At 39.4% G+C, this 24,304-nt stretch overlaps 1 protein-coding gene across 7 annotated transcripts in view; it reads right to left on the minus strand.

The window, feature by feature from the left end:
- Nucleotides 1-24,304, minus strand: part of tnr (tenascin R (restrictin, janusin)) — a 196,039-nt gene that overhangs the window by 63,568 nt on the left and 108,167 nt on the right. For all 7 annotated transcript variants that reach the window (XM_025900162.1, XM_025900161.1, XM_025900163.1 and 4 more), the window contains 8 exons: nucleotides 18,335-18,458; nucleotides 15,286-15,508; nucleotides 15,066-15,166; nucleotides 12,799-12,961; nucleotides 11,495-11,971; nucleotides 2,076-2,195; nucleotides 1,770-1,913; nucleotides 669-784 (listed from right to left, as the gene is read on the minus strand). In XM_025900162.1, the coding sequence (XP_025755947.1) occupies nucleotides 669-784; nucleotides 1,770-1,913; nucleotides 2,076-2,195; nucleotides 11,495-11,971; nucleotides 12,799-12,961; nucleotides 15,066-15,166; nucleotides 15,286-15,508; nucleotides 18,335-18,448 (1,458 nt within the window). In that variant the 5' untranslated portion in view covers nucleotides 18,449-18,458. The remainder of the gene's footprint in view (nucleotides 1-668; nucleotides 785-1,769; nucleotides 1,914-2,075; nucleotides 2,196-11,494; nucleotides 11,972-12,798; nucleotides 12,962-15,065; nucleotides 15,167-15,285; nucleotides 15,509-18,334; nucleotides 18,459-24,304) is intronic.

Consider the following 24,304-nt stretch of genomic DNA (forward strand, 5'->3'; position numbering starts at 1 on the left):
CCTTGTTTTGCTTTTCTGGCACTGTTTGTGATAAAAAACAATCAAAATTCAACCTCTGAAGCACCATCGTAGGCGTCATCAAATCACATTGATTCAAATGTTCCAGCAGAGCCGTTAACCAATGAAACGATGGTACGCAAATGTACTGAGCGTCTGGTTGCCTTGGCAGTTGATCATTGCGGAGAATAATCAACCTGTTGAATAATTGAAGCTCAAATAGCTTGCCTTGTGATTCCAGTCAAGGTGCAACCCGCCACAAACACAAACACACACACACACGCACACACACATCAGGAATGCCCCAAATCAAGAATCACATCCATGTGTGTCATGTTTGAGTCTGCAAGCTTATTTAATGGTAAAAGGATTGATTCTTATATAGCACTTTTCTACACTTTTCATTGTTTTTATATCTTTGTATGTTATAATTTTGGTCTTCTTCTTCACAGATGGCTGACAGGCCAACAACAGCACTAGCGATGGTAGTCGTGGTGACAGTAAATGGTTACCTGTAGACAACAGTCTGCAAAGCTCCCAGTCAGCTGTGGGAAGGACTATTGCAGAACCATATTGGATATGTTTCACTGTACTTTCAGCATCTGTGGTGTAGTCTGACATAAGGAGGAGTGTCAATTCCATTCATTTAGATTCAAACAGGTTTATTGTACCTTGGGGATGAAGCTAATCTCCCATCCATCGAAGGAATAGTAGAACGGTTGCCAGTGGACCTCCACTGATGTCTCTGTGATGGATCTGAAGACTAAAACATCTGGACTTGAGAGATCTGAAGGAGTAGAGAGATATCATTGTTCTTCAGTGAACCAACAGTCCATAAATCACAACTCTGTCTAATGCTTAAAAAACTCTCTTCTGTTCTGTTGCAGTTTGATTTATTTTGAATGGACCTATAGTCAAACACGTGGACACAGGTTTTTAACATTTTTAAGTTTGGATACATGAAAGTTTTCATAGTTCTGATGACATATAACTCATTGCAAAAATACAGCTCATTCTTTAATTTTCAAAGTGCTATAATTAAATGTTTCCCAACAATCTTTCCAGAAAATCGAATTAAACTTTTAAAATTAAGTTTAGCAAAAAATAACGCCCAAAATAAATCATATTCTCATGGAAAAATGGATCCATCAGACTAAAGTGCCCTAAATCTAATTTATTAGTCGAAATTCTACTTAAATTAAATTCATTTGTTTTTGAAATGGAGAATAATTTTACAAGCCAAGCCAGCACTAATAGCAATACACTGTACGAACCTAAACGTCACCTAATACACCGATCATACAATATTTTGCTTCCAGTGGAAGATAAAAAAAACTTATTCAGGGGTTTAATGCTTGCAGAGTGTTGGTAAGCGTGAAAGCAATTGGCGTATTTCAATATCAAGTGCAAGGACCCGGCATTAACACCTGACAGTGCGTGTGTGTGAGTGACACTAAGCAGTTGTTACAGGTGAAAATCACAAGCAATTTGCACAGACAAGCAAGTGGTATTCTCACTCTGTTGACACAGAGAAACATCTTTGGGAGGATTTGACAAAAAAAAAAAATCATGATAGGCACGGTGTGCACATTTGTTAATGTAGGACTGCACGTGCAATATTCCAGGAGCCCGGGGATATTGCGTGAAGGTAAATTGAGATATTAAATTGCGAACCAAAGATGCTTTCAGTGACTCATTCCGTTGCGCCACAAGGGAACGTTTTATTTTAAAAAAAGAACAAAAAAATTACAAAAGCATATGATTGCACTTACAGGTCCAAACAGTAATACTGGCAGGAACGCTGATAGTGTTGTTAATGACAGCAAACACATTGATGTTGTACTCCATGCCTGCTTGGAGCTCCAAGATAGTGCAGGTAGTCGTGTTGCCTGGAATCCTTATCTCTAGCTGCACACCTGACAGGGAGACAGGTGAAGAGATATACACCGATACACGGATGCACTGCTTTTTTTAACAAAAAAATAGGACATGTCGATGCTTTCAAGAGATTTCGAAGCAACGGGAAGTTAACTCACGGCTGTCCTTGCTTTGAAAGGTCAGCGTGGATCTGTACTTACCTCCGGGGGTGCTCGGTGTGTAGGTCACCAAGAAATCTGTCAGCACAACTGACCCCTCCCACTCCAGCTCGATGGTTTGATCTGTCACCCCTCGAACCTTCAAGTTCATGGCGGGTGCAACTGTTAACGAAAAACAGAAAGCAAAACAACTGATTTGAATTTTTTTTTTTTGTATATTTGTTTTTGGTGTAGCAATGAAAAATACAAATCTTACACTAGTAATCTGCTACTGCAATATATGTGTGATTAAAAAAAAAGCTAAACACAAAGCAAAACACTGAAAAAACAGGCTTGAGTGGTACCATCTGTCTATCAGCAGCAGAAAGATGAGCAGCCGGACAATCTGTCCCTTCATCAGGCTGACGCCGAAGCAGAAAGTTACAGGATTAAAATAGTTGTCATCAGCTTAGCGGAAGGAAATAACTACTGTTTTAACATGAAGATTTAATTAATAATTATCCTGATTCTTTTTTTTTTTAAAGTAACAATTGGAACCATATTAATTCTTACAAAAATATTAGCTTATTTGTGTGATTTAAACAGTTATCTGTGGAGATTACTTCAGTAGATGCCAAAAAACAAAACGAAACAAAAAAACGAAGAAGAAAAAAATGTTGTGCGCCTGCTTTGAGGTGTGACTCACAAGAACGGCAATCTGTCTGCTCTGTGAGATGGGCGAGCGACAGATTGCTTCCAAAACCGCTTTCTGTGTGGATTCGCCTACTTTAATCGGAAAACTGTGAGCATTTAGTAATCGAATTAACATAAAGGCTGCAATTTGCAACAGAAGGTTCACATTGCATATGTCATTATTTCAGTGTCTCGCACAGAGAGCGGTCAACCAGGTTGCGTATCCCTTGCTGTAATCCTTTGGTGAGCCAGCTTAAGCGCAGCCTGTCCAGTGAGTTAGGTAAGCCTGACATCCAAACTCTACAGATAAAAGATAATTTTACATGAGAGCTGTTGCCTTATCACCTCGGCCAGATCAGTCAAAGGGCTGGAAAATGTTAAGGTGGTTATTAATCATGCCGATTTTAGAAGAGACATTAAAGTCTTACTTGTGGGCTTTGCGAGCTACTTATGTAGGAAGTATGAGAATTAGTGTATTTTTTGAAGCATTTCTGCAATAATCATTGAAGTTCCTGTGAAAAGACTGAAACTTTTTAAAAGAAACTGGCTTGCTATAGTAGGTTATACTGTGGGTGGAGTTTCTTTGGTGCACGTTCAACATAGCCAGACTTCAAACCCCAGTCAGAAAGGATGTTAGTTAGTTATCATCTTTCTTTGTTAACCCACATGTTGTGCTTCAGGCTATGTGCGTGCTCCCATTTAAAGGAGGTGTTTGACCCATCATTTGACTTTTCTTTCTCACAAAGTGGATCGATTCAGTGCCGCCTACTTCAGGTCAGAGACACCGTCAGACCAACAGGTGATGGAGATCTCTAAAGAATGTGAGGAGTGTAACAGCAAAACGCAGCAACAGTTGGAAATAAGGTAAGAAGCAATGCTGATGCTTGATCGGGTTTCTTCAGATTTGTGGCAACAAAGTAAAAATTATCCATCCGATATTCTTGGTAATAACTATCCTCCTGACAGACTGAGCAGTTTTGTAGTCTGTGTTCTGCACTGTAAAAAAAATTGTAATATAAAAGTATTTTACTGTGTATTTTACAGTTTTGTACTGTTTTTCTAGAATATCATTAAATTTACATAAATAGACTGATTTTACATTTCAAATGTAAAATAACATAAAATCACTGTAAATGTAATAAAACATAATTTGCTTGTTTTTTAAATATATTTGTCTGTACATATGCATATTTAGATTGTTAAAATACATTCACAAATGTATCATGATTTCACAAATATTTGTCTGTTATTTGAAAGATTGAACTGTTAATTTCAAATGTAATACTATGGAAAAATATATAAAATGATTCTTATAAACATTTTTTACATCAAATAATGTTATTTAGGGCGATCGTGGCTCAAGAGTTGGCAGTTCGTCTTGTAATCAGAAGGTTGCCGGTTCGAGCCCCAGCTCGGACAGTCTCGGTCGTTGTGTCCTTGGGCAAGACACTTCACCTACCGCCTACTGGTGATGGCCAGAGGGGCCGATGGTGCGATATGGCAGCCTCGCTTCTGTCAGTCTGCCCCAGGGCAGCTGTGGCTACAACTGTAGCTGCCTCCACCAGTGTGTGAATGAATAGTGGAATTGTAAAGTGCTTTGAGGGTCTCGACAAGCGCTATATAAATGCAATCCATTATTATTAGTTAAACCAACTGTTAACTGTATATTTCTGTACATTTAAGTATTATTATTCATATTGCCGCATTTATTGACCTTGTTTATAGGTAATTTCATTGTTTAATCACATTAAAATGTTCCTAATTTAATGTTTAAAAGCACTTGAAAAAGGCAAAATCCCATGTAAAATTAGGGCAACAAACTGTATTGTCATTACTGAAAATAACCGTATTTTTATGAGAAAGTTATTTTCTGTTATTTTCTGGTATTATTTTGGTGCCCCAGCTGCCAGAATATTACTGTTTTTCTAGGATTTTTTTTTACAGTGTGGCTGCAATTTCAGCACTGTACAACTGAACTGATGTTGAATTAGTACAAAATATAAAAACATATCCCTGCACTATTTGTATCACATTTGTCTCATCACACGTGCAATTATTCCACAGTTTCCTTTGGTGTTATTACCAACATATGGCTAAACAAGCTCAATGTATAAACTGTATCTATTCACCAGAGAATATATATCACACTTACACCGCCGCCGAGGAAAAGAATCACTGAAAACATGGCATTTCCACTCAATTTACACCAAACTAACTAAATGATGCCGTAACTGAACACGTGCTTTGAGTCCGGTTATGTTATAAGTTACAGTAAGAAAGACACAACCATTCATCAGTTAACCCAACATGCATGTCTTTGGCGTGTAGGAGGAAGCCAGGGTACGCAGGGGGAACACAAAAGTGCAGAAAGGCTGCGGATGTGATGGGTTCAAACTGGGGATTGGCTTGCTGTGAGGCAACAGTGCTAACCACTGCACCGCCATGTTGCCAGCTGACTTTGTGACAACGAAAACTTCTAACTCATTAATCGCGCTCTTTGGTACTCTGCTATTTAGCCTGTATTTGTTTAGATTTTAGAACATTAAGTATGCAATTTCTCTTTTTCCAATCTAACATCAGATATGTTAACTAACAGCATTAAATACACTGACACTGAAGAAATTTTAAAAAACTGATGATCCATGGGAAGTTGTGATGCACTCCTTTTTTCTGGCCCATTACATCCTTACAGTGAGTTACAGCTTTTTTTCACCAAATTGGCTATTAACTGTTTTTTGCTTTGTATGAGATAATATCTCAATTTAATGTTTTCTTTTTTTTGTTAAAGAAAGCAGTGCTGTAATTAAGAAAGTGCACATGCTCCACTGCTTATCGAGTTACATGCATACAAATAGGTTGTACAGCTAGTATGACCAAATTTCATGCATCCAACTGGACCGTTGCAAAGCCACAGTTTGATTTAATGTTAAGCAATCGTAACTAGGCATGTTGAGCTTTCAGAACAGGGGGAAATGCTGAATGTGTGCAAATGAAACCTGCAAATCACATATACTGTTTCAAAATATTCAGCTGACAAATTGAATAGAGAATGTGGCTTCCAAGTACAAGTGCTTTCTCTCATTCATTTCAGAGATTTACTGTTATTTCCTTTGGAATGTCTCTCATTGACAGCTGAAAATGCCATAAATTGACACGCTGGGTGCTGGAGCAGCACCCGACAGGGGCGGGACTTGGCTAAAGGTCAGAAGCTTTTATTCTTTTTTACATTTTTGCCTCATACCACCACCCGTGCATTTCACGCAAGTTGACAAGACATCATCATCATCATCATCGAGTGGCAAACCTATTTTGTGGTAATGGAGTATGAATAGAAAATATATATAGAAAGATTATTAAGATCTTGGTTATGAAAATGTTCCTACCCATAAGGCAGGCAGTAATTATTTTATTTAAAACTTTTGTTTGTGTTTTAATTATCCCGAAGTCACGCCCAAATAGTGCTCTGTTAGTTTAGACACTGTGATTAGAGACAGATGTTAGCCAGGTAGCCTGTCATACTTAAAGACAGCTTATTACACCCATCTCATATTTGAACAGATTGCATTGTTAAAGCGAATCCCAGCCAGTAAAAGAATCCAGTGCTGGGTGCAAGAAATCCTGAACTTGAGATCATCAGGTCGTAAACCTAAGAGGTGGTGCTGAATGCAAATGTGGAGCCATAAAGAAAGACCGTCCACAACTCCCACAGGCAAACAACAAAAGGGGAGGGGGAGACAAGTGAAGGACATAAAGGAGGTGAGACAAGACAGATGATACAAACAGTTTGACTTGGGAAAAAAAACTGTAAGATGGGCTGGATGCACAGAAGACAGAGAAGAGGAGAAAGACTGGGCAAGATCTGCTGGAGAAGAATAAATAATTTAACACTGAAAAACAACTAAAAGTAAACTAGAGAAAAAGGCTGAAAGAGAGAAGGAGACACAGGTGGAGGAGTAAAGGAGAATTGTAATGGTGTGAAAAACAAAAACTCTCCCCACCCCTGTGATACAGGACACTACAGCCGATCAGTGAGTCCCCCTCCGGGAACCCTTGGGCACTTTAGTAGCGTTTTCCAGCACTTTCTCACGCACTCGACAGATGGGCCCATCCTGTACAGTGGCTAGATCGTTTCAGAACAGAGGGACAAATCCTGCAGCATTCACTTTACGAGATTTATTTCGTCAGTTCAACTTGTCAGGTATATAAAGGGAATGATAAATCAAAGAAGGGGCAATAATCCACGGGACAAAAGAACAGTGACTGAATAAGGTCATGCAAGAGATGAATGGATGAACTCCTCGAAAGTAAAGACACACAATACTATGCAAAGGTCTCAAGCCACCCCTCATTTCTTTATATTTTTCTTCCAAGAAGCCAGAGTTACTTCTGACATTTCAAAGTGGTCTTGGGCTGTAGTTCTCCAGAGTTTCTGATTTTCTTTGGTTGTTGCCTACTTTTTCACTCATTTTTAGTCCACTCTTTGTACCTGAACATTTTTTGTGGAATGCTGTTTTGCTCCTCATGCCACTTAACACTGACATATGAACAATCAAGCATCCAACTCAAGGGATAAACAACCGTGTCTACATATACAACTAAGCAAAGAACCGAATTTTCAATAAAGCATCTAAATGAAGGATGGCTCAAGACTTTTGCACAGTACTGTAAGTACAGCAGAAAGTCAGGGGTAGAGTGATTAACAAGGTTACTCGGAGAAGTTTGTCAACAATATTAAATATCATTTCACTATGTGGCCATGTAAAAGCTCACTATCAAATAAATAAGTTGGGTACAACGTTTTCGATTATGTTTATTTACCCTGTTGAGTGGTCTAACAGAGGATTGGTGCATTCAGACATCCCATCAACATTTCTAGATGGTGAAAAACCAAGAGTGACGTAAATGACAGGCAGCACCAACCAACTTTGGATGGCAAACTTTACTAATAACTTCACACTGTTAGGAACTAATCGCCTGGCTTAAAACGATCTGCAACATAAATCACATATTTCAAAGTACACTGCTTAAATCACATGAACTGATTAAAATGCTCAAGGTTTTTGTCTTCTTCAGCTTGTATTCTTCTGAATGTTTGCTTGAGAAAGGGCAAGTTGCTGAAGGTTGTTGAAGAATCTTGCCTGGAGTGTTTAAGTCTCATTAAGTCTAATCAGTATGCTATTATAGGCAGATATAGGCAGTATCCACCGAACTAACACCCTGATGGTACAACTTAAGCACACAGCGAAGGTCAGTGCATCATCAGAGAAGGAACTTACCTTCAGGCTGCTATGTGTAATGGAATTTTTCATATTAATCATGCTTAACTGACTAAACTGAATGTTTTACTGTTAATTATAATATTTTGGAGTTTCTGTTGGGTGGAAAAGAAAGGACAGATGATTTTTAGGAAGCAAATCAACAGATATTTTGAAGATACAGTACAAGATTGTTTTCTTCCTCTGGCTCACAGTAAAAGACTTATTGCTGCACTTTGAATGATCCAAACAAACCAATATCTCAATGATAAATCAAGCTCAAGTTAAACAGACTGAGTTACCAGACTCACAAAGCCTGATAATCATAAATCACAGGCGTGACTACCAGCTGAAATGTAATAACTGCCAACACATACAATGCTGAATAAAAAAATAACCAACGAGCACAAAAAGTTTCTTTTGTGTTCTTTTTACAATAGTCATTGATAGAGATGCAAATAATAATTTTGTGTTGCACATACAAAAAGAGCTAAAAAAAAAAGTTTGGATGGCAAAAAAAAAGGAGCATTCAAAAAATACCGTCAGGGATGCTTTGTCACAGGGGAAGAAAGAGTATTTTTCTTTCGGTGCAGAAAATGGTTCAGGATTTTAAAGGACTTTTGTCACAAGCTGAAGCACAGTTTCAGTCAAAACCATAATAACGATGTATGTTCTCACCCTGCTGAGGCTGTCCGTGAAAGCAACACGTAAAAAACAACCAAAAAAACCCGCCCGCACAGCTGTCAGCCGATTGTGACAATGCATTATTGTGCGATGAGGCGAGTGTCACGTTCCTGCCAAAATCGCTCGAGCTGTTAATCATAATATAATTGTGTGGAGCAAAGCTAGTCTTTTAACAGTAGGCTTGTTTTAACTGGGCTGCTGTAAGTAACAAGGCCATGCTTTTGACTCATGAAGCCATAAAACTGACTGATGCTGAATGGGGCAATAAAACAAGGAAACAACATCTATAAGCAGGCCACAGCGCCTTACTCTAAAAATAAAATGTATACATGTGGCTTCCACTTTCTCCTTTTACAACACGCATCCATTAAAATGGTTATATATATTTTAAAAAATCTATAATATTCATATATTTTAATGGCATAATAAAGCTATTACAGTTATGGCACATAAAACCAGCAGCAGCAGCCCTTAATATTAAAAGTCCAGCAAAAGGTGACATAATTTTGCTTGTATGATGTCAATAAGAGTGAATTTTTTTCACACTCATGCAGCAACATGCTTCCTCTTGCCTGGAAATGTTAGATGACGTGCTGCGGCAGCTTCTCGAGCCACAACTCCCGCCACGCAGGCTCTGCGGCTGTTCTAACCTGTCAACATCCTCGAAATGAGGATCCACGACCGTCACGCGCAGGTGGGGTAAGCGGTGAGGCCCGGGCCCCGAAGCTTTATCATAGCGCTGATATGATGAGAAATGTAAATGTCAGTTGTCACCACTGCAGCACTCAAAGGATGTCAACAAAGCAAGAGTGTCACTGCTTCTCCACAGTGGCGTCGGGACTCATCGAAATGATGGCGGAGCACTTCTGCTGTATGGCTGAATGTCACTCTCCTCCAGCTGATTTTGGCTTTTTGGGGGGAATGTATTTTTATGTAAAGATATACCATTTCTTACCGCACGCCTGAAACATCCAATTTAAATTCAACAACCTCCATTATTTCTCGTAGTGGAAGAATATAGGCCACCATTATTGAAGCAAAAATACATGCCGCTTTCTCCAGTTTGTGATAACGTGAAACACTTAAGCCTGTCACCCTACAAGTCTCCGGTAATTGAACTGCTTCGTTTGGTATTCAGCAAACTATCCCCTACAAGCACTGCCTATTTTGGTCTCTAATTACAAAGAAATAGGCAATTCGGTCTCCCTCACTTGGTGTAGATATTAAATGGGTGGGCAGGACCGAGACGCCTTAGTAATATGATTTTCCATCCCTGTCTTTCTATCACTCGCTCTTCTGTCTGTCCCCATCCGTCACTGCGTTGACAGGCGTCTTAAATGGCAGAGGAGGATCTGATATTTTGGCGTGGAGCGCTGGCTTTGAACAAAAGCGAGCGCGGCTCAAAAACCCGTCTTAGCTGCGGCTAATATGACAGCTCTCCCCTGGATGAATGTGACTTTTGACAAATGAATGCTGTTACACCTTTGGCTGTCCAGCAAGTCAGGCACCCCACCACCTCCATTTGAAGCACAGATGGGTTTATTTTTCAGGTGTGCTTTCAAACCTGTGAAGTCTACTTTCTATCCAAACACTGCACTAGGTTGTTGCGTTAACAACCTCCTTTATTCGTGCACGTGTTCATGCAAGCTCTCTGCGGCACTGCAATCACAGATAGTACTGGGTATTTACAGGAAGCTTTAAGTTTCTGTGTTATGTTCTAATTAATGTGGAAGCAGTCAGTTAATACATTTAAGACAGCATTCTGAAAGTGAATCGCGCACATATTTGATCACTGTTTTAGTCAAATAAGAACAAAAAGCCTCTTAAATGTGACATTTTCCTCTGCTTTATATAAAACTGTAAGATTTACATCTTTAGGTTTAATGACTGATAACTGATATTCCTGCTTCTTTGGTCTCAGGGAAACTGTGATGGCCTTCAGATAATTTAATTAATTAACTGAATAACAATGAAGTTGCAGCCCTAGCTGTATGTGGGGCAAATATGTAGGACTTGTAAAATCTCTAGCTGGATGTAAAATAGTGACTAAAAATATCTACTGCTGCTAGTTTGTTTTTAACAAGAGGCAATTTCTCTTTTTTTTTTTTAGATCTCTTTAAATAAACTATAGAAATGACACTGAGATCCTCTTTAGAAAGATACTCATCTGAAACATGTCACATCACATCAAGCATGGTTAGGAGATACATAACCAGAACTTAAAGAGGAAAACTTTATCATGGTACATTTAGGAAACAGTGTTTACAGACTGTCTGTGTACACTGAAGTTGATTCTTGTTCCTCTGAAATGGTTGTTTTGAAGACAAGGACTAGTTCTGCGACCAGTCATTGTCTTAAACGATTTTTTGGTGCAGTCAGTCTGAGAAAGACCGCAGTTTGGAGACAGGTTGCAATTCAAAGTGGTTAAGGATGTCGCACTCACAACCTAATGCTAAAAGCTGAATGCAATCACTGGTCAAACGCTAATTTTCCTAGTTTAAAGGGGGTTTCCATCCTATTTTTTCCTTTAGTGTGACTGAACCATATTAGAGTCACTCTATTAAACATTTTAGCTACAATTTCATAAAAAAACATGCCTCATTTGTAAAGAATTCAGCCTAATCTGTCTGTGGGTCAGGCAGTGTTACTATAAAATCTGCTTAGACTGGATTTCTGTTCTGAGTCTATGATCCTGGTCACGCTGATACCAAGTGTTAAGAAAGACATCTCCTTCTCCAAGAGTTTCTGCTTCAGGGAATAGAACCACAAACGTCAGACCAACTGCTTTTGGTGCTTGCCCACAGGCAGACGATCAAAGCGATCAGTGGAAGATAAAAATTAGCAGCCTACCAGAGTTGCAGTCATCTCCAGCATATCCATCCTGACAGACGCAGAAGCCCTCCTTGCAGATTCCCTTCTTGCTGCAGTTGTTTGCACAGTAGACGAGCGAGCAGTCCTCTCCAACGTACCCAGGCCGGCACTGGCACGTCCCGTTTATGCACAGCCCCTGGTCCGAGCAGTCGTTGAGACACCTTCCGACCATGCAGTCTTCACCTGTGAATGACTCCTCACACACGCACTCCCCGTCGATGCACAATCCGCGGCCCGAGCAGTCCGAAGGGCAACGCGGCTCCGAACAGTTGTCGCCTCCAAAGTCACGGTCGCACACGCACTCCCCTTCAACACACACCCCTTGACCGGAGCAGTCATTTGGGCAGCGAGGCTCGGAGCAGTTTTTGCCAGTCCACCCTTCCTCGCAGATGCAGCCGCACTGATCGAAGCTGAAGCTGCCGTGGTTGCTGCAGCCTGGGACAAAGTCCAAACGGCCTGAAAAGACAGATTGAATCGCTGAGTACTTGATTCAAGTACAAAGCCTCCCACACACACACACATCTTTAAAGCGGGAGTTTGAAAAGTTAGGGTCACATTACTTCGTGCATTTTGTGATACCTACCTCAAGTAACCACCATGAAATAAATAGCATATTTGAAGAAACAGTATAGAATAAAAAGTAATAACCAATCTGTTATCATTTGGTCAATGTTGTCAAACAGCCCCAATGAAAGAAACAGTAGTTAAATATAAAAAAACTCCAACTTTTTCTACTTTGCCTTTCCCATCCTCCCATTGCTCTCGCAGGCTAAACATTTCATCCTCTTTCTGATTCTGATCGTGACTGCTGGAGATAATCATATTCTCACTGTGGAGATGGAGCGTTTTCAGAAAAATATTTGACGGGGGGGATGGTGTCAATGGAGCAAATCCTTTAGCCATAATAAATTCTGTAACTCTATCAGTTGCAGTCCCCTCATATTATAATGGCAGCATCTCTTGAATAGAGAACAAATTTTTGCCAGTAACAAAGGTTTCTCCACACATTTTAGAGTGTGAGCAAGACAAAAAGAAGAAGAAGATGAAGAAAAAAACAGCTTCCAGCATCAATATTTTGCTGGCGTCTGTCATTTCTTTTCTGCCTGGTTTACAGTTCATGTAATCCTTTTCGTAACACAGTCTTATTTCTTTGCATCTTTGCCTCAAAAAGCTCTCTGCAACACCACGGTCTGTTTGTACAGACACTGCGGGGCTTTACAGACAAAAACTACATTCTCCAAGTTTGTCTATAGTCTTTGTTGTCAGTGTTAAACAGTACTCACCCATGGCCGAGCCCTCCCCGCAGCATCCGGCTCCACACTGAGCTCTGAGCATGGAAACCTCTCTCTCTAGCATCTCCACCCTGGTGGCGAGCTGCTGGATTGTGGCTGTTGCTGGACAGCCGCATGCTGCTTTGGGGATATTGATGCGGTGTGTAAATGTCACCTAAACAAGGGGAAAATTTTGACAACTAAGTGCATCCATTAGATGAAAGTGTCACCATGAAGTAGAAACGCATCTTTAATTAACATCTTGGGGAAATCCCGAGTATATGGACACACAAATATCTCCTTTCAAGGTGCTTTTATTACACAACCAAGAGGTGCTTAGAAACATTATCATTCACTGGGAGTCGTGCTCATGGCTTCCACAGATAGCTCTGTGATTCACCCTTTTAGCTCTGTTTTTGTGCTACTCTCTCCTGATGTAAATAGCTGTCTCTTTAGCTGCAAAAAAGTCTCTGCTGTATTCACCAGATAGTTGCCAGCTCTGCTGTTTAATGCTGAGCAGGTAGAGTGGGTTTTTAGAGCTTTATTCCCCAAAAACAGTTGCCTGCTGCAGCAAAAAATCAATGCTATGAGAATAGCGGGAGCTTACCAAAAGAGTTGCTGGCCAAACAGCTAGAAGATAAAGTAGACTAGCTATAAGCTCTGTAAACCCAGGGAAGCTGTGGATTTGGGTGATAATTCTCTGTAGGTTTATCACTCTGAGCTCCTGTGTTCACATTATGAAATGTTTTTTTTACATTGTCATGTTTTCATTCTAGCATTTTAAACTTCTATTTTTTATAAAGGATGAGTCGGCAAAGACTGTTGAGCTGCATTTCATGCTCCAAAGCCTGAAATAGCACTAATTAGACGACTTCTTACCTTGTGTGTGCTTGTGTGTAGAAACATTTAGAAACTTTAGAATCTAATTCATGGAAGATCATAAAACTTTAGAGGTGTCCAGGTGAGACGTAAATGAAGGTTACATTTAAAGTACAGATACAGACACACACTTAGGGAACAGATCCATCATGACAAAGTTATTAATGTCTGGCCATCTATTGTTTTTCCTTCCATTCCTAGAGTTTCTCAACAACCCCTTCCTTTTGTTTATTAGTACTGCCATTTAATTACTTTAATTAACTTAAATAATTAACTATATATATAAATATCAATTCATTTATTTTATTCCAATCTTGGGATTCTGACTATTTTTATCATAGATGACGTTATTGTTATTGGTACTCGTTCATCCGTAACCCATCTTGGTCATGTGTGATGTAATTAATCACACTCACACAGCCTTGAGTGTAGTATGCGTCACACTCTTTTACACGCCAATTACCCCACCGTCTATCACCCTTCTATCCTGTTTGTTTTGGCTTTGTCATGTTTTCTTTGTATGTTCATATCTTGTGGTGTTGTTGATGTGTTTCTGTAAATAAAGCCATTTAAAGCTGTAGTGCTCGCTGTCTGGATCCAGCTTCTTCACCCACCCAGACCGTCTACATGCTAACCACCTGTCCCTCACGCTCTCCATCACCAGAATCTCACTGCAGACCAAAAGTTTCACTTTGACTGGATTTGTCAAACCCAGTTTAAAAGATGAACAACGAAACCCAGACAGAGAAGCAGAGGATTATTGTGCCCAGATACAATTTAAAATTCACCTGTTTGCACTCTTGTTGCAGAGCGCTGAATCATAATAAAGGGAACTATTAAGGTTCTGTCCCATATTAACTGTTACTAACTGGATTGTCATTGAACAGGACATAGTTTAAAGTAATGAGGTTGGCATATACACTACGTAATCCTGTGAGCCAAATGCTTTGGCTTCATACTAAACATTCAAGGCAGTTTTTTTATTCCTAACCTGAATCTGAAGAGAGGTGGTAACTTTAATAAGGTCATCTCAGGAAGAAGCCCCACTTACCTGCTGTTCAGTTTTATTATTTGCAAGGGGCAGCCTTGCAAATAATAAAGGAAAATACTGCATAAAAGGAGGGTGACCTTACAGGGAGAGGAGCTAAAATCAGGGGCTGCAACAAGGCCCAGTATGAGATAAACAGAGATATTTTTTGACTGCTTTTTTGTTTTAATTAACTCTGGCAAAAACATCCCCGTTAAACTCTTTCGTATCATATCTTTTCACATGAGATCATTTAATTCACCCCAAGAAGTCTCTTCACGTCTCGCTCCCAGTTAAGTCGTTATAAAGATTGTAGCTCTTCCAAATTTTTAATGCTAATTACACACAAATAAAACACTGTCGAAGCACCCACCTGGCTCTCAGCATCCAGTGTTTGCTCTGTGTATTCTGTTGCTCCATTTGGATCCACTGGACCCTCTACAGAAGGTCTGGATCCCAACTCAGCACGAGAACCTATGATAGTAAAAAGAACAAGTCTCAAAAACTTCTTAAAGGCTTGTGTGTGTGTGTGTGTGTGTGTGTGTGTGTGTGTGTGTGCGCGCACAGGACCGAAATTGATCCAAAGTCCTCACCCTCCCCTGGGCCCGATGGTGCAGAGGTGTCCAAGTCAACAGAGCATAGAGACTCCAAGGGTACGTTGATGTTATAGACGTGGTTAAAGACCAAAGGTTGCTCCCGCAGGGTCTGGTTGGCTGAGGAGTCGGAGGGGGGCAGATCCCCCCCTGGGGTCTGCCTCCTCACTCTGGTGGTACGAACCAGCCTGTTGTCTCCTGATGGAGCAGCATGAGCGGCACCCTGGAGTGAGACACAAAATGAAACAAAAAAAAAAACAGGACACGTGGTTTGTACTCAGGGGCTTCCATTTGTTTTTTCCTGATACCTTCTGTTTACAAAATGATAGAGTGAAAACTTAGAGAGGAACCCAGGGGGACACAAAACAAGATGACACTAATATACAGTATATGAAAGATTTTCTCACTGGCTGCAACACTGACAAAACAATTTTCACATGAAAAAAATTGGGTCATTTTCAAAATTCTGTGGTGACAGTTTAGTGTTTTCAGCTTGCACTCCCGGCGTGTGAGGCAGAGAATTTGGAGAATTACTGATATTTAATAAAGAAGTAATATTTGAAGCAGAAAGGGAATGATAAGAAAAAAAATACAGCCTAAAGCAGGTACATTTGAACTCCACTGGATAAGCTGAGTTCCTAGTATAGAGTAACTGCACCTATCTACACAATTAACTGTTTGTTAAACCCATTCCCTCAGTAGCACAGCAAATGGTACAGTATATGGTACCACATGTAGCCTATAACATATATGTCTCAAAATGTCTCCACATGTCACAGTAGCAGTACACCTGTACATATTCTGCTGTAGCAAATTAATCAATAAACTAATATTTTTGCTATCACACTATCATGCTATTAGCTAGAGCTTGATAATATAGGATTTTTCGGATTTCGCTAACATCTGTTATCAGCTGGTTGTTGTGGCGTTTTGCCAACAAGCGGGTTGCAAAGTGTCCTCTGGTGGCCTAACTGCAACGGCAACACGTTGCAAGATATTGGCAAATAGCTAATAGTGCCCAGTAATATTGGCCCACAATAACTGGTTGAATACAGACTACATGTTAGTAAGTTTTTGGTGATTACTTTTCTATCTATAGTTTATTTCAACTTCACCATTATTTAAGAGTCAGAGAGTGCATACTTAAGTAATCACTTTGTGATTAGGTTATTTAAAACAGCTTCTCTTTAGAGTTATATTTACCAAAAGCATAGACACTTCTCAGAAAAGTGTATTCATCTATCCGCTTGTTAAGTGGTGGCACATCAGCCCCAGTCCAAGTCGGCTACGTGCTGACTGAGCCTGTCTTCTTTCAATTGTGTTGTACTGCTTTGTGTCTTCTCTCATTTTATGAAACAGATCCCCTCAAAATAATCAGTGACTTTATTATCCATGTGCAGCACACCTTTAAGCTACATTTTAAAAGCTCACATCAATTTTTTTGGAAAAAATCACTCTCAGTCTAATATTTCAATTCTCATGTTGTGGACTGATAATCTCAGATGCTCTTTTAGCTGAAGTTTGCCACATGATGGTGTCTCTGCCCATCAGAAACCCTAAGCATTAAATTTTATTGTGTTTATATTAGCCTAATGATAGCTCTGCAGCTGCAGCCACCAGGTATCATTATATGCAAACTTGCCCGACCACTAACCGTGCTATTTAGTCTTTTGTCTTTGTTTACATCCAAACTTGTGGAAGAGCTGTACATTTTAGTTTTTTAGGAACACCAACAGTCAGAACATGGTGTATTATCTTTACACTGAAACTAGCAAGCTAACCTCCTGCTAACTAAAACTCCTAAATCTTATTTTCCTGGATGCTGTTAAAATGTATTGTTACACCTGGCAGAACAGCCACACTGATGTTTTTATTGAAGTTGAAAGAATTTGGACCACTTTTTCAGTGTCTCAGTATCTCGGTTATTACTAAACTGAAGGAGGCTTTGTACCTGGACATAGCTAATGATGTCAAACTTAATAAGTGGTCAGAATTAAAAGAAAGCAAACTGTTTGACAAAACATATCTTGGTAATACAAATCAAACAGCTATTACTAGGACATGTCTTACATCTTTACTGAAGAATGATAGTAACATGTCTTAACTTTTTTCCCCTTGGATACCTTTGAGGGCAAAGCCTTGTTTCTCTTTTCTGAATTGAGTTGTTTCTGTCATAATGAAATGAAATTGTCCTATAAAAATTGTCCCCATGTCCCATAATTCTATTTTATTCTATTCTATTCTAAGTTAGTGAATGTGATCTCTGCCTGTACAGCTTATTAGGGCTACCCTTCGAAAAACCAGCAATCTGTTCTAATGGTTGTCAAACCATATCTTTTTGACATATAGTGAACTGTGAAAACTCATTGAGAGTACAGGGGAGGTTGTCAAATGTTGTCGAGGATGCCTACTTTTGACTTGACCATACAGGTTTAGCCTCATCCTTGAACACTGTATTGTGTTTGTAGCTCTCAAATAAATACAAAAAAAGAGTTTTCTTTAAAAAGAAATCTGAGAAAGGAAAAAAGACGTCAGTTACTAACTGGTGGAGAGAACATTAGCTTAATTAGGTAGCTAGCTGCAGATGTTAGGGACAGCTGTCACTGTCAAGGAAAAAAGAAAAAGAGGAGCTTGCTTTTGTCGCACTCTTTCTACCTCTTTCACTGAGAATTTCAACCCCTTTTTGTTGTTTATTACAGAAAACTGCACAAGTGTAACGCGGCAGCAGAAAGCTCGACAAACACAACATTAACTAAGACAGTCAACTGTGAAACTTTGAGTTTAATAACTGAAACAGTCTACTTTCTAGAAGAAACTGGAACAAACTAAAATGCAGGCAGTCGAACTCATCATTTCTTCTTGATATTCAAACTGGCCAGGGCAGGATTTCAGTGGATTCGTGCCCAGAATCAAGTGATTAACATTACTGCCAATAATAGTTCAGTGGAAATAAACAATGAATGTGAAAAAACAGTGCTACTCATTAAAAGAAAAGAACAGAAAACAAAACAAATAAAGAAACCAACAGGAATATTTTTTTTTTATTCACCTGTAGAGCGAGAAACAGAGCCAAAACCAGGATCCAGCTTGCTGTGGGCACACTGGCCTGGTGATGCTGTCGTGCCATCGGCATGCCGGAAACAGCCCGAGCGAACAGTACCATCCACTGGAAACTGCGAAGGAGCAAAGAAGTAGAAGAGAAAGAAGTGAAGCAGGGAATCATTAAAAATTAGGTTTCAGGAAAAGAAAAGTATGGAATTACTCCTGTGTCTGTGCATCTCTCTGTCTACTGTACGTGAGCGAATGGGTAGTTGTAGTACTTTCAGCTTATCTGCTGTAAATGATAAATAAATGCCTTTGATCTGATGTGAAATAATTGGCTTTATAGAGAAAAAGAAACTCTTCCGGGGATTATGGAGTCAGCTAAGAACCTTTGAATGGATTTCACTGTGCAATACCAAATATTTGATCTTCCCACTTGGGAGCAATACAGAAATATTGCTCAGGGAGAGGGTTGATAGATGGATTTCAGCAGAGACACGGTCTGAGTGATGCTGCTGTAATCCCCTCTCCGTTGAGCAGAAGAGGGAGAACGGGAAACTACTGGAATAAAAGCCGCACAGCTGATGCGGATGCTCGAAGCAAACTGTCAGATATCAGCAGGGACATGACAGGAAAGAACTGAAGTTTAATTTTAAAGCTGCTAGTTTTGTCACAATAATGACACATTTTCATTTTATGCTCGACCGTAGATATTCGCACATTACCCTTAAGTTTTAACAGACATATGTGGTTAGTGGGGGCGAAAGGAAGGAGTTAAAAATGAGTCTGTGTTGTCTGCATTCAAAAAACCTTTTATCACAACAATACAATCTCATGTTGGTGAAGCAGGCTATTGCTCTCAGCTGGCTCCTTTTGTGAGAGACAGATGGAAATGTTCTTATCGCACCTAACTGGCTCAGGCCTTTTTTTCTTCTTTTTTTTTTGATCATTTAGGGTGGAAATGTTGAAACATGAGTGTATTTGCACATAAATGAGAAACAGAGAGACCCCCAGTGCGTTTGAGCCAAGCATCCTTTAAAGTTGTCTCATTCAGAGAAAATGATTTTTTTTCTGGAATTAATGCATACTCAGTGTCTCAGACTATTTGCTTATATACTGAAGATTAGTCACACAGTCACACATCCACCTGAGCACATCCTTCATTTTGTGACAAAGACAAAAAACCCTGAGTAGATGTGCGAGGGATTTTCTATATGTGTGCTGAAGAGCTACACTCACACAAAGCACGATAGCACATAGTTTATCAAAACGGTCCCACAGGAGGAGAATGGTTGGTCATATGTTACCATTTCCAGCACGCCTCGCTCCGCACTGTGCTTCCAGCACTTTTAAAAATGACTTTGGCCTTGCAGAAATTGACTTCCAACCAGCGCTCTTCACTTTATGGTGAAGAGATGGAACTTTTTTGTACTTTGAAACCTCCCTTCAAGCATGGAGCTACTGCTCGACATGACTGGAGCCATTTAACTGGTGAATTCAGCACACAAACGATGAGCATGAAGATGATGACAAAGTGAGATGAACAAAGCCAACTGGAACTGTCTTGTTCACAACCATTAGCCAAAGATGGATGCCATTGGCGAGCCTCAGTGGACGGCGGACGCATGCTTAAAAGATGACAAATGGCATCACATATGTAGGGATTTCATTCAGTTCCTAAGAAAGGGAAGACAGGAAGCAGCTCTCGTGATCAACTGTTACCACGATGTTATGATATAAACAGCGTGACTTGTTCTCTTCTCATTGTTTTTGTCTTATTTGCAAAAGTTACTCTCCTCTAGATTTACAGTAGCTCCTCCACTCAAGTGTTGTATGTCTTTCTCTCTAGCACAGTCTTTATGACATGTGTCAAGCAGTCCTGCAGTACTTGACCCGTGCAAGTCTTCCTCTCTGCAATTGCTCTCCTGGATTTTTATTTGCTTTTGCTTTTTTTTAAAAATTTGGACACATATAATTTTTGGATCATTTTGCAGTCGTATTCAATATAATACTTTGGCTTTTCTGATAACTAATCAGATAATATACACTCACAACCACTTTATACCTTGGCAGTCCCAGGTTTCAGAGCTTCCTATCAGCTCAAATCAATCTGGTCATTTTCCTCTGACCTCTAACATCAAGAAGGCATTTTCTTCCAGAGAACTCCTGCTAACTGGCTTTTATTGGGGAAATCCCAGTGGATCAGCAGTTTCTGATATATTCCACCAACAGCGATGCCACGTTCAAAGTCACTTAATTTACCTTTCTTCGTAAAGGTGAATTAAGTGACTTTTTAAATGAATTCTTCCGATGCTCAGTTTAATCGTTAGCAGGTGATCTTCACCATGTCTACAGGCCTAAACCACTGAGTAGCTGTCATGCGATTGGTTGATTAGACATTTGTGTTAAAAAGCAGATGAAGGCTTGTCCCTACTAAAGTGGCCAGCGTACAGTGACGAATCTGTATTGTGCCCGTAAAAATATGTGTTAACATATCAGACTGTTCAACACCAGTGTCTTTCTATGAAGCAGAAACTGAAGGATAATGACACAGAAGTATCACAAAACTTTTCATTTCTCTTACTATAAACAAACAAGGTAAAGGTCTAGTGTGTGCAGTCAGAGTTTCATCCTTTAAGGCAAATAGCAAACCCATACATATATATATATATATATTTTTACACTGGCAGTAATAAAACTTTGAAAGAGGTTCAAAGTCACAAGAGTATACTTCTGTTCCAGGGTCATGGTGCAAGCTGATGCCCACGAGCATTACCACACAGACGAGGTTTTTCATGGAAGCTCAATTAAATACAGACCCACTCATTCACTCTGAAGAGAATCAACATGCTTTAGGCAGTAAAACAGGCTTAATTTACTCACTTTTTTCCAGGAGAGAGAACATATGCACTTAGAGAAGCAAACACAAAGCCACCCAGCAATGATACACATGCTTTCAAATCCACAATGCACTCACAGAATGCCCCCGTATGCACAAGTGCTGCAAAAAACATATGAAAAATGTGTATATTTTCATAAAAACACACTTTATGTCAAATATAAAGTGTTTTTAATTCTTCTGCATAATAGAAGTTTAAAAAATATTTCTTCAGCTTCACAGGCAAATATGAGCGCTTGTGCATGTATGAGCAAAGCCATTTCTTTACCACTAACTATTACGTTCGTCTAGGAGAACATAAATTTTATGGCTTTGAGGACGCTCTGAAACAATGCTGTCACATCATGTATTACCTGGTGATTTTCTTCAGTGAAATTGGGTGAGTTCACCCCCTGCGAGGCTGAAATGAAACTGCCTGTTCCAATTATAATAAAAACCATCAGGGCACTTTATGCAATGTCACAAAGGAAAAGGTAAAATCAGCCTACACAAAGGAGGCCGCTCCAAAATATCTAGCGCTATAAAATGAATCACAAAAGCCAGCAAGCTTATGAGTTTGATGTTAAAAAAAAAGTTACTTTGATCTTGTCTTTCTAACTTTTTTCATCTCTGTTAGATTAAACTTCTCTCTGAGGTGAATGTTTGAATCCTTGACAGTATCTCTCCCTTTCATCCACAATGGGGTTTATGAGCAACCGAGTCAATATAAAAAGAGAATTGAATCTAAAAATGCATAGTGTAATTACACTGAGATACTTATCCCATTATTTAGAAACATTGCTTTAATCACATTTAGTAGATATTGAAGCTGGAGCTGGTAAATGGCAAAACTGTATCTTGGTTTTAAGACATAATAATCAAAATATGAGACATGTCAATATGTAGATGATGTTTACAAAGAATTAATGAATACTGTAAAGCGGAATCATAAAATTATTATACAGAGTTAAGTGTATCTCACTGTGTCTCCAGACCAGCTGTTACCAGTAGTACAAGACAAAATATCCCACCTTCAAAAAACATATTAAGTATTTTACTCAAGCGAAGCAATACTGAAATACTTTTTGCATTTTTTGACATTAAATACGTCAGTCTTTTGATTGCATTCCACCGCACAGCTCCTGCTTGTGATGTTTTAGCATTTGATTGAAACTGTAGTATGTGCTATGTATAGTATCTATTTGTATTTGCATGATAAATGGCTGCCAGTGGGTGGTACGGTTGGAGCAGTGCATAACACTTTCACCTCACAGCAAGAAGGTGCTGGGGCCTTACAGGTGCAATCTGTATGTTGTCCATGAGCCAGCATGAGACTTCCACATTTGCTTTGGTTTCCTCCCACAGACCAAAGACAGGATTGTTAATTTAAATGCTGATTGTAAATTGGCCGACAGTATAGATGTGAGAGTGTGTGGTTGCCTGTCTCTCTGTGTTAGCCCTGTGATGAAGTGTTAACATGAAAATGGATGGATGGTAGCTGTGGGAATCTACCATTTTTAACATTTTGTGATATGCTGAGTACTGTAATAATATATACTACAATTTTTTTTCCAACTGCTAATTATATCCTTAAAATTAAATTTGTTAGTATTACACTTCAGTTATTTTTCTTTTTTTGAGTTGTGTAAAGCAACCATCACTGCCACTAAAACCTGCCATAAATGTTGTTATTTGACACTGTTTGTTATCAGCCTATGTTTGAATCAGGGACAAGCTGTTTCTGATAATACAGCAATTAACACTGGTAAATAGTTAAAAACCTTCATAAACAGAAATTCACATTTAACTATTACATTTGCGCTCATCAACCTTCCTGTTCTACAGGAATATAAGCGCAATACAATACAATCAGCTGGCAGCCAATCGAGTCAAATCCCCTGGAGTTACACTCATTGATAAAGACTCATTCAGCATTTATAAATTAGGCAGCAATCATTTACCAACCTTCGAAAATCTCTTTGAGAGTGACCGCAGTCAATCCACGTCAGAGTGCAACTAGTTGCAGAAAGATTGCCTTCTTTAGACGTGATGAGCCCTTATAGTTGATGAGCCTGTATCAATACAATATTGCCATGCAAAAAATTGCAATACTAACGATACATACCCCCCCACCCCCGACCCTACCCCCACCCCAATGCCTAATGGATGGATGGATGGATGGATATATGGAAATGTGAATGCCTGTTCTTAGCCTCTTATCCAATATCATCTTCAACAGGCTCCAGCATATCCAAGTTGCTACCCTGGCTGAATAAGCAGTACAGAAAATATTGCAGGCTTAATGCTCGCTTGAGTGATGTGATAATCAATTTAGCACCTCAAGCCAGATTTCCACGAAGTGATACAAAACTTGGCCTTGTCAGTAGAAGTCTTCATCTTCTGAACCCAATCTCTACCCTTTTCACTAAAAATAGCATTTGGGATCTAATAAGATGTCCTGGGAAGATCACCAGCTGCTCCAACACACTCGGAGAAGCCAAAGTAAAATCAGAGAATATCCACATACTCTCAAGTGAGCTAACAAAGGATCTCTCTCTCTCTGATATTAGCTCAAACTAGAGTTTACAATCTGTGCTATAGAACTCAATTTGTCATACAAGTTTCTACAATATTTACAATATACAGAAATGTTTTCATTACGAACCACTGAGGCACGGTTAATTAAATGAACCTATTTTTGTAACTCATCACTCATAAGCTTCAACTGCATTAAAGGAGGTTTACTGCAATGCTTTCCATTGGGGTTACTGCAATTTGTGTTTGAAGACAGCAAGTCACTCAATCACAGTGTAAGGGCGTCAATGCTGCTTGGTGCCTTGATTAGGTAATGCTCATGCTTCTGATCACATTCTAACTTCAAAGCTTACTTAACCTCTTCTGTGTATTCCCCAGGTTTTAAAGGTGACCCTTTCAAATCTGAATATACATTATGTTTCTGTATGAGGATATTTCTCATTTTTTCTGGTTTTGCCACATGCGACTGAGCAGACAATGGAAACTGAATCATCCTGAGATGTATAAGTGAGCTTTATTTTTCTTTTCTGTGTCTCTCCTTGCTGTTTTCCTTTGACCTCTCTC

Source organism: Oreochromis niloticus, linkage group LG18, assembly GCF_001858045.2.
Source record: "Oreochromis niloticus isolate F11D_XX linkage group LG18, O_niloticus_UMD_NMBU, whole genome shotgun sequence".
In the NCBI taxonomy this organism is placed as follows: domain Eukaryota; kingdom Metazoa; phylum Chordata; class Actinopteri; order Cichliformes; family Cichlidae; genus Oreochromis; species Oreochromis niloticus.